Source organism: Alternaria viburni (genome assembly GCF_023758015.1).
Source record: "Alternaria viburni strain BMP 2772 chromosome Unknown scaffold_2, whole genome shotgun sequence".
NCBI classification, from domain to species: Eukaryota; Fungi; Ascomycota; class Dothideomycetes; order Pleosporales; family Pleosporaceae; genus Alternaria; species Alternaria viburni.
Genome location: NW_026055771.1, coordinates 984888 through 998637, shown reverse-complemented (window position 1 = coordinate 998637; position 13750 = coordinate 984888). Strand labels below are relative to the sequence as shown.

The following is a 13750-nucleotide window of genomic DNA, read 5'->3' as shown; positions in this document are numbered from 1 at the left end:
GCGCTGTTCCTTTTTTGCGTCTCAGTGAATGCAGATCTATCCAGGCGGCAAGATTATAACATCTGGCTCGGGATCGCAAGGCAGCGGTCTCACCTTCACTAGGACCCCCGAAAGTCCGCCGCCATACGCTCCGCATCTGTCGGAACTGGAGGCCAACGAACCTTGCGAGTGGTAAGATGCATTCGGTCGTGTAGCAGTGATGCCAATATCGCGACTACGGGCTAGCATTCACTTCCACAGTTGCTGCATCGACGGCGACCCCAAGCCCCGTTGTTGCGCCAAGCCGAGCTAGCCGGTCATACCTTCCATCATTACAAGCTGCGAATCTCTGGTATCCTCTTCTCTTATCTGATACTTCTGGAACTCGGACTCACTGAAAGCAGCACCCCGACAATCACAGCCATGCTCTGCAGTATTCCCGTGGTCTCCTTGCTGGTTTGCGGCGCGCTCGCTGCGGTAGTCCCCAAGCTGGACCAGTTTTCGAGCCTGCCAGATCAATCTTGCATCATTCCACCCATTACTGATGAGCAAGTCGAAGCTCAACTGGCCGCTCATGCTACGGATATCACGGATACCGCAGATACCACAAACGGTCAGGATTTAACCCAGTATGGCGGTGCTTCACTGTTCAACTATATCAATTGGGGCGGTCCACAGAAATGGACCGACATCGTTTCCCCAGGTAGATCATTGGTTGCTTACTGCTTCTATTCTGAGACGGACCGTGCCAGGCTACTTGAGCGCGTCGAAGCAGCTGTAGCCCTCTGGAAAGCTGCTCTAGGCGGAGAGCGTGGTAGAGACAACGGGCATGATCTTCAATTCAACGAATGGTATGACTACAAGGCGTCCAAGCATCACTTGTGCTATGATCCGAACCCCGAAAACAAACAACAGTGGAACCCTTCGTTGCCGACTACAACGTTGGTGATCAGTCTGTCAGAGAAGATGACCAACGGAGCTTACGCGACTATGGGGGCTGGCAGCGCGGCTGATAGAGGCAAACCCTGGAAACTCCGCTTGTCAATCGGCCCAGAGACGGCTGCCCTGGTCGTCGCGCACGAGATTGGTCACGTGCTCGGTATGTCTCAAACAAACAAATATCATGATCATTACTGACAGTTCAAGGCATGGGTCACGAACACCAGCGCACAGACCGCGACAAACACGTTGAGTTCGATTGCAAAAAGTTGAAAGGCTACTCGGACGCGCTCGCTCGGGCCCGAAAGGCTCTCCCGCAATTCAAGGACCACCAGCTATGTCTGTTCGCAGACTACTCCAAGAAGTTTCAGTTCCCCGCTGTCCACTATACCATGTCCGTGGCTTATGGTAGCCCTGCCCAGTACTGGTGGATGAAAGCTGATACCGAGTACGACGTGGACTCTATTATGTCGTATAGCAGCTTCCAGCATGCCAACGAAAAGTGCGCCGAGGGAGACCACCCGGAAGAATGCCCATTGAGGAGGTGGAAGGTGCCTGGAGATAAATCGCAAGGAATAGCGTACATCGAAGATGCTGAAAAGCCGAGTCCAGGCGACGTCCGCTGGGTCCGCACCAATTACCCATACCAAGGACCCCATATCGACTCAGTCGAGAATGCGGGCATACAAGATGAGAATGAGGAAGCCTCAGATGAAGACTTTGATCGAAATCCATACATCGAGCGAGGTAAGGTGACTGGCGAAGATCCCAAGGTTCTAAGGATGTTGGATCGTCAACGGGCGAAGCTGGTAGAGGAAGAGAAGGCTGCCAGAGATGTTGCCAGTGCTGCTATTTGATGCAGTTGCTCAAATAGTCCGAAAAAATCCGGGGCGCCACAAAGGCCGTGCATTCGAGGCTTGAGCGTCCGGCGAGTGTTTTCCAGTAGCAATGCTCTTTCACCAGAATGAGCCTTGTGACTCAAATGCGTAATTGGCCGATGCGCGTTGCAGTCGGATTGCCCCTTGTGATCACGAGTACATTATGGCATCTGCACTTATCTTAAATACTCCCTTACACTCCCTATTCCCAACATTCCTTTGCTCTTATCAACTGTTTCTAGTATCATCATGAGATACCTCCCGGTCTTTGCGGCGGCTGCCATTCAGGCGATAGCGGCGTCTATTCCCCCAATATCCCCTATCTTCTCAGGTCCATGCGCTATCCTACCTCCGTCTAACGACACCGAAACTCCAACCTATGATGGGATGCAATCTGGCGCTACATCTCTCTGGGGTCACGAAGGCAGTGGAGGCCCCAAGAAGTGGACGGAGCTCTACATCAAGGGCATTACGTTGATACCGTACTGCTTTCCGACAGAAGAACATCGCAAAGCAAATGTTGAGAAACTAGAAGCAGCTATCAGAGTTTGGATGACAGCTCTCGGCGGCGGACCGTCGCCGGGTACAAACCACAAGATCATCTTCTCGGAGTATGTTGACTTCTCACAGAACCCAAGGTACTGCATAGATGTCAACAGTCCAGCTGAGAGCAAATGGAATATGGCTGTACCATACAAGACAGTCGCCATCTGGAAGGACGATGGCGTGGGCAAAGCCGCGGCCGCATCCACTGTGGGCATGGGTGATACGCCGGGAAAGCCTTGGGATCTGAACATGTGGATAGACGTAGAGGCCAGCGTCACAACTGTAGCACACGAACTTGGACATGTCATGGGTACGTTGGACATTTCCCGCGATCTCGGATGTTACAAGATTGACAAACAAAAGGAATGATGCACGAGCAGCAACGCTCAGACCGTGATAGGTACATCCATTACGACTGCACAAAGCTCACCGACTACCGCACCGCCCTCGCACGCGCGCGTGAATCCGACCCAAGCACGACGACCGACGAGCTGTGCAACGACGTCACAATTGCTGATAGATACAACTTCAGCGGCCGCTCCTACACCGATACTGTTCTGTACGGGAAATCCGAGGATGGCTGGACACTGAACCCCGATTCACCGTACGATGCGAATAGCATCATGCACTACCACAGCTACATCATGGGTAATGAGAATTGTCTGAATGGCAACCAGGCGGAGTGCCCAGTAGCGCGTTACAGGGACAGTACGAATCATGATCTCGGATATGAGATGATTCCTATGTGGTCCAGGCCGAGTTCGTGGGATGTGGCGTGGGTCAAGACGCAGTATGGGTGGAGGTATAGTGGCGCTGAACAAGGTGCCCAAGATGGCGGGGAGATTGGTGAGGCTCGTTTGGAAGAGCTCATCGAGCGGGGGCGAAAGCTGTATGTTCAGGGTCAAGTTTAGTTCTGCTTAAGACTTTCATCATTCGTTTGTTGTACATCCAAATGGCGTGTGGGCAATCGGGGGTCGCGCACACTCACCTTCACCTCGTCTATCTAGCGTGTCGCACGTTCCAGGCCAATTTCCATTAGCCAGACTACAGCGACTACCTTCTTCATCCACGTTGCGACAAGACTAACCAATCCGCCAAAATGAATCGGCCATGTCGCTCACTCCGGAAGACCAATCAAGAGTTATGGTCAGGCCTGGAGAGAACACCACCCATTGATAAGCAGCGTAAGCATCCTGTAGGCTAGAGGCCACACAAATTTAACAGCGGAAGAAAACTCTCCTGCACACTCAGTTCCTCCGTTTTTGATAGTTGACTGACCAATAACTAGCTCCTCCCAAGAAGCGTAAGATCGAAGGCTTTGCAACGGCTACAGCAAAAATGCAACAACGTCACCAAGAAGAAGCGGCAGAGATGTCGCAACTCACCAACGAACTTACGTCCCTCCGAAACGACACTGCCTCTATGATACAACTCAAGCGTACCATCAGAGAGCAAGCTCAGAAGATCGAAGTGCTCACTCGCAAGTCGGAGGTGCGAGCCGAAAAGGACACCCTCGAAAGACAAGCTGAAAAGATCGACATGCTCAAAGAGGAAAGCCGCAAGTGGAAGGAGGAGTACGCTAGGCAGGTCGAGCTTGCTCGGGAGCTAAGGAAATCGGTCGACCATACAAAGAACGAGAAGAAGACTTTGGAAGATCGTCTCAAGCATGGGAGGAGATCTCATGAAGAGCTTCAGCAGGCCTTGTCGCGGGAAAAGAACGAGCGGCGGGTAGTCGAGCAAAGGCTGCAGCAGCATCTGGCTTTGTGTAAGGCACCTGCTGAAGCTTATGACTATTATGGAAGGCGACTGTGGTAAAGCGCAAATAAGCTACTCATCATGAGGATCTTGGATTGTGCGCCTCCGGAAATCTTGCCTTCACATGTCACGCCATCTTCTCGGCTTGACAGGTACCGCAGCAGCCTTCGTTTCGGCATTTGTATTCTAGTCACAACGAATCTTCCTAATTCTACCTTTCGTCAGCATAGTGTAGACAATGGACAGTAAAACACTAATCGACCTTGAAAGCAAACCTTTCGTATCTAAGCCGCCAGCTTATAACGGCAGCTTCACTAGCTCCTACCCTAATAGACGATCGCAAGAATGAGTCACGATCAGACTTCCACCGATACAGCGACTCCGAGTGCCGATACAAGTTATCCGAAGAACCTTGTCCTTGACATAGGAGGCCGCAAGTTCAAAGTTGCGCGCAACACTCTGGAGGAAGAGTCAGGCCTTTTCCAACGCCAGTTCTCCGTCTGCTACTCTTGGACACCCGAATTAGACGGCTCGTACTTCCTGGATGCCGATCCTGACCTTTTCGAGCACCTCCTCCGCTATATGCGTCGTCCTGAGGTATTCCCGCTGTTTTACAGCGTGATGAACGGCTTCGACTATGACTTGTACAATCACTTGCAAGCTGAAGCGCTGTACTTTCAGATCAAGAAGCTGTATGAGTGGATTGAAGCAAAGGTACTGATTTTCTATTTTTCTGTACGCTTGATACTGACATGTAGCTAGAAGTACCTCACCGCCGTTAAAGTTCAAACAACAAATCCTAAAGTCCGCGATTTTGCAAGCATCGGCTTGATGCATCCCGAGATCCTTCCCGTGAACAAGACTGAAGAGTGGTGCGTTGTTCCACGAACTGAGCAAGTGTATCTCTGTCCACGTCGAATACGACCTCACAGAGGTTGTCCGGACAGATGTGGTCGGCAATGCCATCTGAGGCAGGCGGGATTTGCCGTAGAGTATGAGGAAGTGACTTCTCTGGAGATGGTCAGCGTACAGAAAGAGACAGTATTTGATGAACAGGCTTGCAGGGTGAAGTGGGAACACGAGAGATCTGGGTTAGGCATAGATTGCGAATGAAGGCTGAGTACACTGAAGTATACGCCAAAGACTGAAACTTGATGAACGTTAGATCTTGCGAAAGCCCAGATCTTAGCGCACGATAACTTTCTCAATATATGAGCTTCTATGTGCCCGTCTCCGAGGGATTGATGTCATGGTGTCAAAGTGGTGCATTCTTCGCATTGCGCTGAGCTGCTGAAGGACGCCGCCGTGCCCTGGTGCAGCTGCTTTCCTCTGTGAGACACATTGAGCTCGTAGGGCTGTCCAGACACTGCAGAGGAGTGCGGACCGCTAGTGATAAGAGAATGTCGAGGTTCCCCGCTGCCGGGGTCTGGGTGATTGGGAAGGCAGGATGCAGCCGCTCCGCTAAGCCATTTATGGTGACTAATTTCCGCTCTTCTCCCGAGCCTGCAAAAGCAAACGGAAAGAATCTCGAAGAAGTCGCATAACGGAATTTGAACCGATTACATATCTCGTCTGCGCGATTGGGGCTAATGCCGCGGCCTGCCGGAATGAGAGCCTTCTTCAAATTGAGAGCAGATGCAGGCTGCCGGCCTGACCGCGCAATCCCTGCAAGAATCATCCGTATTCACTCCTTTATCACTGCTCGTGGTCCATTCGTTTCTTCCATCACCGTCTTTACCTAATCATGCATTCACGTACCATTCTCTCGGGTCTGTTGCTAGGCGCATTGCCCTTTCAAACTTCGGCACAAGATCACCCATCAACAGACTGCACTGGTGTCAATGGCATACGCCCAGAATGTAGCAGCCAGGAATCAGCATACCAACGAGACTTCTTCTACATCGGTGGCAGCTACGTCGATTCCGGCATTCCAGGCCAGCAGATGTGGAGCGACCAGCTTTATGTCGAAAAGCTGACTCCCGCCAGTAAAGTCAACAAGCCTTACCCGATGGTCTTCGTCTCCGCGGGTGTCAACTCAGGCGCAGAATGGCTGAATACGCCAGATAATCGCAAGGGTTGGGCTTCCTACTACCTTGATCAAGGCTACCAGGTCTACATTGTTGATATCGCTGCCAACGGCCGAAGTGGCCAGCAGCTCCTCTCCAAGTACCCTTTACGCCTTGGATCTACAGACACAATCAATGAGCAGGGCTTTACAGCTCCGGAAAACTTCGACCAGTACCCACAAGCAAACCTACATACACAATGGCCCGGAAACGGATCTCGTGGAGATCCAGCTTTTGATGCCTTCACTGCCGCCAACGTTCCCATCTCTTCATCGAACGTAAACGTGGAAAACACTATGCGCACATCTGGATGTCAGCTCCTCAGCACGATCGGCCAGTCATACACCATCTGCCACTCAGCTGGCTGTACGTACACGGCTATCTGGTCGGACGCATGCCCTGACCTGCTGCGCGCCAACATCAACATCGAGCCTGGCAACATCCCACATACTTCTCTGATCGGGAACACGACTGTTGCTGGGGTCGGTCGTACTGCGGCGCGGCCTTGTGGCCTCACATACACACCGCTGCAATTTGATCCGCCAGTAACGAACTGCTCGACCATTGCTACAACTGAGGTCGGCCCAGATGACCCTGCCAAGCGCTCCTGCATTCTGCAGACTGGCACCGTTCACAAGCTCACCCAACTCGGCAAAGTGCCCTACATCATGATCACAGGCGAGGCCAGCCCGCACATCACGTACGACCACTGCTTCATCGAGTACTTCAAGCAGATGGGCCTCACCAACTACCAGTGGATCAAACTTGCCGACATTGGTATCAAGGGCAATGGGCACTTCATGTTCCTGGAGAAGAACAATCAGGATATCGCCGCGGCGATCAACTATGGTCTCGAGCAAATGAACGAGAGCCCAGCTACTCCAGCTCATCCAGGCCTTCCCATCTCTATGAAATGAGGGAGGGAGCTGTTGATGACTGCTAATGGCGAATCTGATGTATATAATTTGAAGATCGGCTGCAAAGTAGAACCAGCATGCTGCGATTTTGACTTCGTGTCACTTCCGAACTGAGTGTCGAGAAACTTTCCCCGTTTCAGGCGAATGCTTGCGTGGTGTACTGGTTGATGACATGCTCACGCCGTGGTGCTAATGCTAACGCTTGCTGTCCTCATGTTTAGATAGAGAGCAGGAATAAACCAAGCAACACTGTCTCAAGGAACCACGGGCCTTGATAACGATCATCGTATTTACATGCGCTGTCGCTGGTACCCTCTTAACTCTCATACGAGCCTGTGTTTGCGTAACTTCAGCGTTGACTTTCTGCTTTGACGCCTGTTCAAGCTCATCATCTGCCGTGCTTTACTTCCATATTTCCGCGCTACTCGGCTTCCAGAGGTGGCATTACCGCGATCCCTATGGTGTCCCAACAGAACGTTGCATTTGTTCCGATGGTGTGCGACCCGATCCAGGGGTCGTGAGCACTCATTTAGCAGAGTCCAATGAGTGATCTTACTGGACCTTCGCGGATGGCCTGCAGTAATAGAGGTGCGTTTTACCAGGCGTTGGCCAAAGCCTGGTGCATCAATCATGTTGGTCTCATCGACGATAAGCGCCATGCCATGGCTGGCCCACGTTGTGTTGAGAGATTTGGGCGCTTGCTGACAAGCACCTGCCTTGCGGATGCTAGGTAATCGAATCGCTAGGGCACGACTGCCTGAATGACCATGGTTGGACGCGTTGTGCAACCGGATATTTTGTCCGGATGTGCATGATACTGCAAAAGCTCTCCTGCGGTGATCAGGAAAGATCAATACGTCCCATCCATACTCATGCTCGACTGGAGTGAGGGTGACATTGAAACGTCCGGACTCAAGGACGGGTAGGTAGAGGGAGCAGACATGGAGCGGTCGTGCCACTCGTCATGCTCCTCTTCCGGCGAGGAAAGCTCAAGCAACTTCTGCGGCGACCCAGCGGAGAGTCCAAGCATAGTGAGCTTCTCTTGCAGTATACTAATGACAGCAGGATTGCCACCACGAAAGGAGGCCAGCACTTGCGCAAGCGAGTGGATCAAATCTCTAGGTCCAACGTCGAAGTGAGATTCGTGGTTGAGAGAAGGCATAATCATCATGACGTCTGCAAGCGAGTTGGCAACATCGAAAAGTTTCGACTCCTGTATACATGTTAGTGACATCCTACTTTTCTAGCGAGATATTCCGTACCATGCCGGGCCCATGCGCCTCAATGCTCTGGCGGGAGAGGCTACTCAGATTGCTGAGGACGTTTTGGGCGACTTTGGCGGGAAAGCGAAATGAGAACTCCTCATCCTGGCTGGCGCGACTGCTCAGATTCGTTACATTGAGTGCGTGCTGCCACAAGAAGATGCGCATCCATTGCTGCGTCATTGTTATATCTGCGCGCTGGAGCTCGTTTTCGAGGCTGCGGGGGTCCTCATCACTGCTAAGCTGTTGCTGAGCTAATGCGAGGGCGTGGCGCGCAGCTGCTGGCTCGGCGGTTATAGTGACATCCAAAATGTTGAACAGACGGCAAAGCTGAACAAAAGCAGGTGTGACCGATCCATCGTGTAGGTCCTCCAGTCGAGGGAGATTTGGGGCGCGCTTGAGTGTTGTCGGCACATCGTGTTGCAGAGAATGTGCTCGCTCCGTGATGAAGAGGAGCCAGTATACTCTCAACGCATATTGTGTTTGCTCCGCGGTCATGTGCTCGTAATGATTCGCCTTATGCAATCCTATGATGTGCGCTTTGAAGATGGCCTCTCCAAGCAACACTGTGGAAGCATTCATCCTCCCAACGTTTGCCGAGTAGACATGTAGGAAGAAGCTGCTCAGCAAAGAGAACACAGTGACGTTCTCCAGGTGATCGCATTCGTTCCTTGCCTTTTTTGCTTCCATTTCAAATGTGCCACTCGGGACGCGGTAGTGGCCCTCCAGTGGACTCCCCGATTCGTCCATAGAGAACTGGCTCACTATAGCAGCAGATATTGCAGTGGCTAATGCATAAGCTTCCAAATCATCGGGATGAGTCAAAAGACGTGCCGTCAGAGCCTCTGCATCGACCACCGGCCATATACCGTATCCGCGTGCCGAATAGATATCCAAATATTGCGATAGGCAAGCAATCGATATCCTCTGAGGCTCGTGAGGGGTGGCGGAGAGGGTTGGACTCAAGATGTCCGGCCAGGCTTTGGGTTCACCATCGGCATCGCTCATCAAAGAGATGGGGTCAAGGTAGGTTAGCTCGGTAGATACTGGGCTTCCAGCGTCAAAGCTCGTCTCGCTGTTGCTTCTTGACCCCTCATCATGGGTGCCCTTGCTGCGTTCCTGCAGTCTCCTGATCGCGGCTTCCGTGGTCCGTCGTGGTCCTTTTGGTCCGCTTTTTCCATGCGTTTTCAAGTAGGTGCAGTCCCAGCTAGCGGCTTCGCATCTTGAACATGGCTGGTTGCCATCACATCGCACTTTCCCTAGACGAAGGAAACGTAATGTCAGTCGTGTCACGAGCGTTGACATGCACCTAACACTCACTGACAGAACAAGGGTCACACGCTCGTCGCGTTCCTTTCCGTGGGGCCATGGCCATTCTGGGGCCAAGGTACTAGCCCGTTTAGATAGACAGCCTTTGCGAGACACGGGAAATCGTCATCTCAACATGACACGGATGGATCGGGATCATGCACCAGACTGGTGGCGTCTTTGTGTGAAGGTGGACTGGAATGTATTTCGGGAGAAAACGATGACTGAACGAAACACAGAGATATAGAGTCCATACAGAACGATGTCGTAGGGGAATGGATGCGGCTGATGCTGGAAACAAAAGGTGGAGATGCGGCTGCAGGTCGGTTGATCCTGCCCACTTGAGGGGGCGACATGAACCAATCAGGTCTAAGTGCCGCCGTTGACCGCTGTGGTGCCCTGGACCAGCTAATCGTTCCGACAAACAGGCCGAGAAACTATCTTCTAGAAGCCCCATGGAAGGAAACACTCGCCGACCGTGCATGGAAAAGATAAGCGAACTGTTATATGATTCGATTACTGGCCTTCTAGAAGCTTACCGAGCGCGTCGTAGTGTAGTTCCTTTTGAGCATGGCGTTGGACACGGGCCTGCGATGATGAAAATTTTGGTGTTGAGGGTGCAATGCAATGCGCTGTCCCAGCAGATCGACCAGGAATATTCTAAATCGCGCGTCCGCATCCGGCAAAGGTGGTGATTGTTCCCCTGCTATAAGCCGCAGCATCGCGTCCATGATGCGGCTACGCCCGGTGTTGTAAGTAGAGGCTGTGTGTGAGGCTGACTTGGTGATGGAATGCGCGTACGTGACGTAACCTTGCAATGCGCCATTTCTTAGCGCGCCCGACAGCGGGCGCATCAGCCCTTGGGATCGCGCGCCGAGGTCGAAGACGCGAACTATCCTCGTGCGACTGCGGCCGACTATTGTACCAGACAGCGGCACATCCCATAGCCATCTTGGAAGTCTTCTAACGCTGGTTATTGAGACCGTGCTCTGTTCCATGGAATCGTTGGTGTATCGAGGCTCCAGGCTCTGGAAGAAACACGTGGATATAGATGTAGCAGCATTGGGCTACCCCGCTGATGATGGAGGCTCTAGGCCCGCAAAAGACACATGTTAACTGTTAGCAGTGAAGTCAGGAGGATTAGGGACGACTGGAGACATGCATCTCGTCACCTCGAGCCACCTCAAACGGTTATACAGAAAGCCTAGACCACTGGTGGCGCTTCCTGCTCACGCGCTGCGACGTCAAATGCGCCACACTACACCACGAAGGCCGGGATCATGCCAAATCTCATTGGAACCGGCGTTGGAGGCCATCGCATTATTGTCGGCCAACTGGACACAGCAGATTAGACAACAGGGAGTAGTGGTTCAAGACGTGACTCGTCCAGAGTCCTCTTCTGGATGAAATTGCTAGCAACATGGCCCTGGGGAGACTTGCTCTTTCGTTCAGACAAGACGTTGCATCACGTGCGCGTGAAGCACCTACCACGATTACTTTCCATACTCACGTGGCAAAGTTGCAGTGATGCGCAGCAGCGTGCAGAAGTTCCGCAAGAACGACGCAGCGCTGATTGTCTAACATGGCTGCAATCCTAGCCACAGTGGGTCACGAGTGCTGTGCCAGAGAGATCTGGAGCGTGCTTAGTGAGGTGGTTTGCTGGAGCGACTGAATTCTGCGGACTTGCACCCGGTGTAGATTTCCAAGGCAGAAGTAGTGCCGTCTTAACTGCCTTGGTACCCTATGAGTTCATACGACCTTCCGCCTCGATGATACCGCGACGCGACAGAATTCAGCACTGGATGCGACAGCGACGTCATATCTGCCTGGTATCCGAGCCGCGAAGGACAGTACGTCCGTTTCATATGGTAAAATGTCTAGCTCGCATGTGGGGGACTTATCAGAAGTGCTGGCAATACGAAAATCCGGGGAAGATAGATTGCATTTCTCGCTAAATTCTGCGACGCAATTTAGGCATATGAGCGCTATCGCAACGTCTACGGTTGAAGGTTTACATTGGCCTAGATGGTAACATGACGATATCGCTGCTGCGAATACGCAAAGCTTAGAATGATGGCTGGTGGGCGCAGAGATGCGTGGATTGGACGGACCTTGGGCGGTTCGGAGTCGCTTAGATAGTCCCAGCTAAATTTGGATTTCGACGCAGGACATTTGGATGAGCTCCTCCTCTGTAGCGATGTCAGTGGCGCCGTAGATACGAGGCTGCTGTCTATATAAACATTGATTTGTGATAACCAAAGCGACATCACTACACAAGCCGTCAACTTACTCACTCACCTCCATAAATCTCCGAGATTCCAAACCAACACCTCCATTGATCGAAATCGCATCATCTGTCATCAAACATTAAGATGAAGGTTCTCGTTCTCTTCGCCGCGATCGCTTCCATCGCTCTCGCTGCGCCGAAAGACCCCTACCCAGCAAGTAACTGCCTATGTACGAACTGCATGTGAGACAAACACTGACTTCGTACACCCATCTTTAGGCACCATGCGGAAGGTCGGACCCGTCGGGAATTTGCACTACCAAAACGACTTGTTACAAGAAGGGTGGCTTCTACGTCCAGCGCGACTGCGACTTCTATAATGTGCTCGATATCGGCTGCTGCTACTCAATTCCGGATGAGAAGAAGTAAGGGTCATGCCAATGCGGCGATGAGATGGGACCAAAGGAGGTGGTGACTACGCATCGGAATGAGGGAACTGGGAGGAAGCTCGAAATATCGCCCATGGGAAAGCTCGAGAGGTGCGAGTATGTACGTTCGAGAATGCGATTGAGCTGTGTGCACAATCATCGTCCCATCGAAGCACCCATGATGTAACAATCCTATGGATGAAAAGCCTTGAACAGCTAACGGTAACTGTCGCGGCCTCTCGATGCTTTGAGCACGCGTGACTGTGGTTCAAATGCCTGGACGATGGCTTAGTAGCGGTGCGTCGCGCATACCACCAACGTTATGAAAGGGCCAGTAAGATGGCATGATCGGAATCAACGGAGGCGTGGTTCAATGTGACGGTCGATGGTGAAGTAGAGTTGCGCGTGCGTTGCGCATATGTTGCGTGCATCCGAACAGCGCGAAGTCGAGTGAAGGATCAAGGGAGACGGAAAGAAGCAATGACCGAGGCACCATCATGTCATCGATGCTCATTCGTCGGTCGGCCGCTACCGGAACGCAATCCCGCATCTCCCCGTTCGTCCACGATGGTCAAAATAGACGAGACTAAAAATTCCTCATCGTTTCTCATGCTCTTTCTGAATCGCCCTGGTTCTGAAATAGACGCCCCACTTTGCTGCGAGGTGTTGGTAATACAACGCCATTGTTCATCTCGTCCCGCCTGTTGAGCGTCCCCCACACTATTGTCAACACAACGCCAAGATGGACCCAGATCCAGGTACTGAAAGCTGTTAAGCGCTATCAGAGGCGCGGAAGGCTAGAACCACGTTGCGACGTGAGAGACAAGTACGTCGCCTTGAGATGCGCTTCCCGTCATTGCGCGGACTCGGTGGTGCTCATGAGCCGGTACTCTCATGGTGCATCTGCTGGCCCATGATGACTTCGACTGACGCACCGACGTCCTTAGTCTTCCTTGCTCATCTTTCTTAGGAGTCTCAACTCAAGGCTGATATGGCTACTCAATCGCTAGACCACCGCGTGTCTACCACTAGGACAGCAGAACCACGACATAATTGGGATCAAGACTATCGCGAGTGGGAGACCATGGAGACTACAAAGCGCAAAAGATCGTGCGGTGAGCAAATGGAGGCGCGCAAAAAGACAAGAATGGACAGTGCGGTTGCGTCAAGGGAGCGGTGTCCTCTTATGGAAGTGTTCCACGAATATGGCTTGTTGGAGATGATCATATCAAGCCTATACCCAGACGACCTCATGGCGCTACTCCTATGCTCAAAGACTATGCATAAGACGATACTACCGCAGCCCAGTAGCTTGGAGAATTTGCTGGGCAAACTCAAGTGTTCTGGTAGGGGTGTACGGATCCGTAACAAGCGCCACAAGAAGTCGACCTTCTTCGATGCTTATGACTGTACTGAGTACATCAAGTGCGGCGCAAAAGAGTCTG

At 52.2% G+C, this 13750-nt stretch overlaps 7 protein-coding genes across 7 annotated transcripts; 6 read left to right on the top strand and 1 right to left on the bottom strand.

Moving 5' to 3' along the window:
• Window positions 1–402: 402 nt before the first annotated feature.
• J4E79_001276 (uncharacterized protein) lies at window positions 403–1775 on the top strand (the record flags this gene model as incomplete). The annotated part of the gene is made up of 2 exons (XM_049350186.1): window positions 403–1078; window positions 1126–1775. 2 exons carry the CDS (start codon window positions 403–405, stop codon window positions 1773–1775), a joined length of 1326 nt encoding a protein of 441 aa, XP_049215345.1.
• Window positions 1776–2183: 408 nt separating this feature from the next.
• Window positions 2184–3253, top strand: J4E79_001275 (uncharacterized protein; the record flags this gene model as incomplete). Its single annotated transcript, XM_049350185.1, has 2 exons — window positions 2184–2652; window positions 2706–3253. The coding sequence occupies 2 exons, from the start codon at window positions 2184–2186 to the stop codon at window positions 3251–3253; spliced, it is 1017 nt and encodes a 338-aa protein (XP_049215344.1).
• Window positions 3254–3441: 188 nt separating this feature from the next.
• J4E79_001274 (uncharacterized protein) lies at window positions 3442–4157 on the top strand (the record flags this gene model as incomplete). The annotated part of the gene is made up of 2 exons (XM_049350184.1): window positions 3442–3526; window positions 3631–4157. 2 exons carry the CDS (start codon window positions 3442–3444, stop codon window positions 4155–4157), a joined length of 612 nt encoding a protein of 203 aa, XP_049215343.1.
• Window positions 4158–4442: 285 nt separating this feature from the next.
• J4E79_001273 (uncharacterized protein) lies at window positions 4443–5067 on the top strand (the record flags this gene model as incomplete). The annotated part of the gene is made up of 2 exons (XM_049350183.1): window positions 4443–4811; window positions 4966–5067. 2 exons carry the CDS (start codon window positions 4443–4445, stop codon window positions 5065–5067), a joined length of 471 nt encoding a protein of 156 aa, XP_049215342.1.
• Window positions 5068–5841: 774 nt separating this feature from the next.
• J4E79_001272 (uncharacterized protein) lies at window positions 5842–7080 on the top strand (the record flags this gene model as incomplete). Its single annotated transcript, XM_049350182.1, has 1 exon — window positions 5842–7080. The coding sequence occupies one exon, from the start codon at window positions 5842–5844 to the stop codon at window positions 7078–7080; it is 1239 nt and encodes a 412-aa protein (XP_049215341.1).
• An 850-nt stretch (window positions 7081–7930) lies between these two features.
• Window positions 7931–9717, bottom strand: J4E79_001271 (uncharacterized protein; the record flags this gene model as incomplete). The annotated part of the gene is made up of 3 exons (XM_049350181.1): window positions 7931–8293; window positions 8343–9601; window positions 9663–9717. 3 exons carry the CDS (start codon window positions 9715–9717, stop codon window positions 7931–7933), a joined length of 1677 nt encoding a protein of 558 aa, XP_049215340.1.
• Window positions 9718–12022: 2305 nt separating this feature from the next.
• J4E79_001270 (uncharacterized protein) lies at window positions 12023–12306 on the top strand (the record flags this gene model as incomplete). The annotated part of the gene is made up of 2 exons (XM_049350180.1): window positions 12023–12091; window positions 12157–12306. The coding sequence occupies 2 exons, from the start codon at window positions 12023–12025 to the stop codon at window positions 12304–12306; spliced, it is 219 nt and encodes a 72-aa protein (XP_049215339.1).
• Between the last annotated feature and the right edge of the window lie 1444 nt (window positions 12307–13750).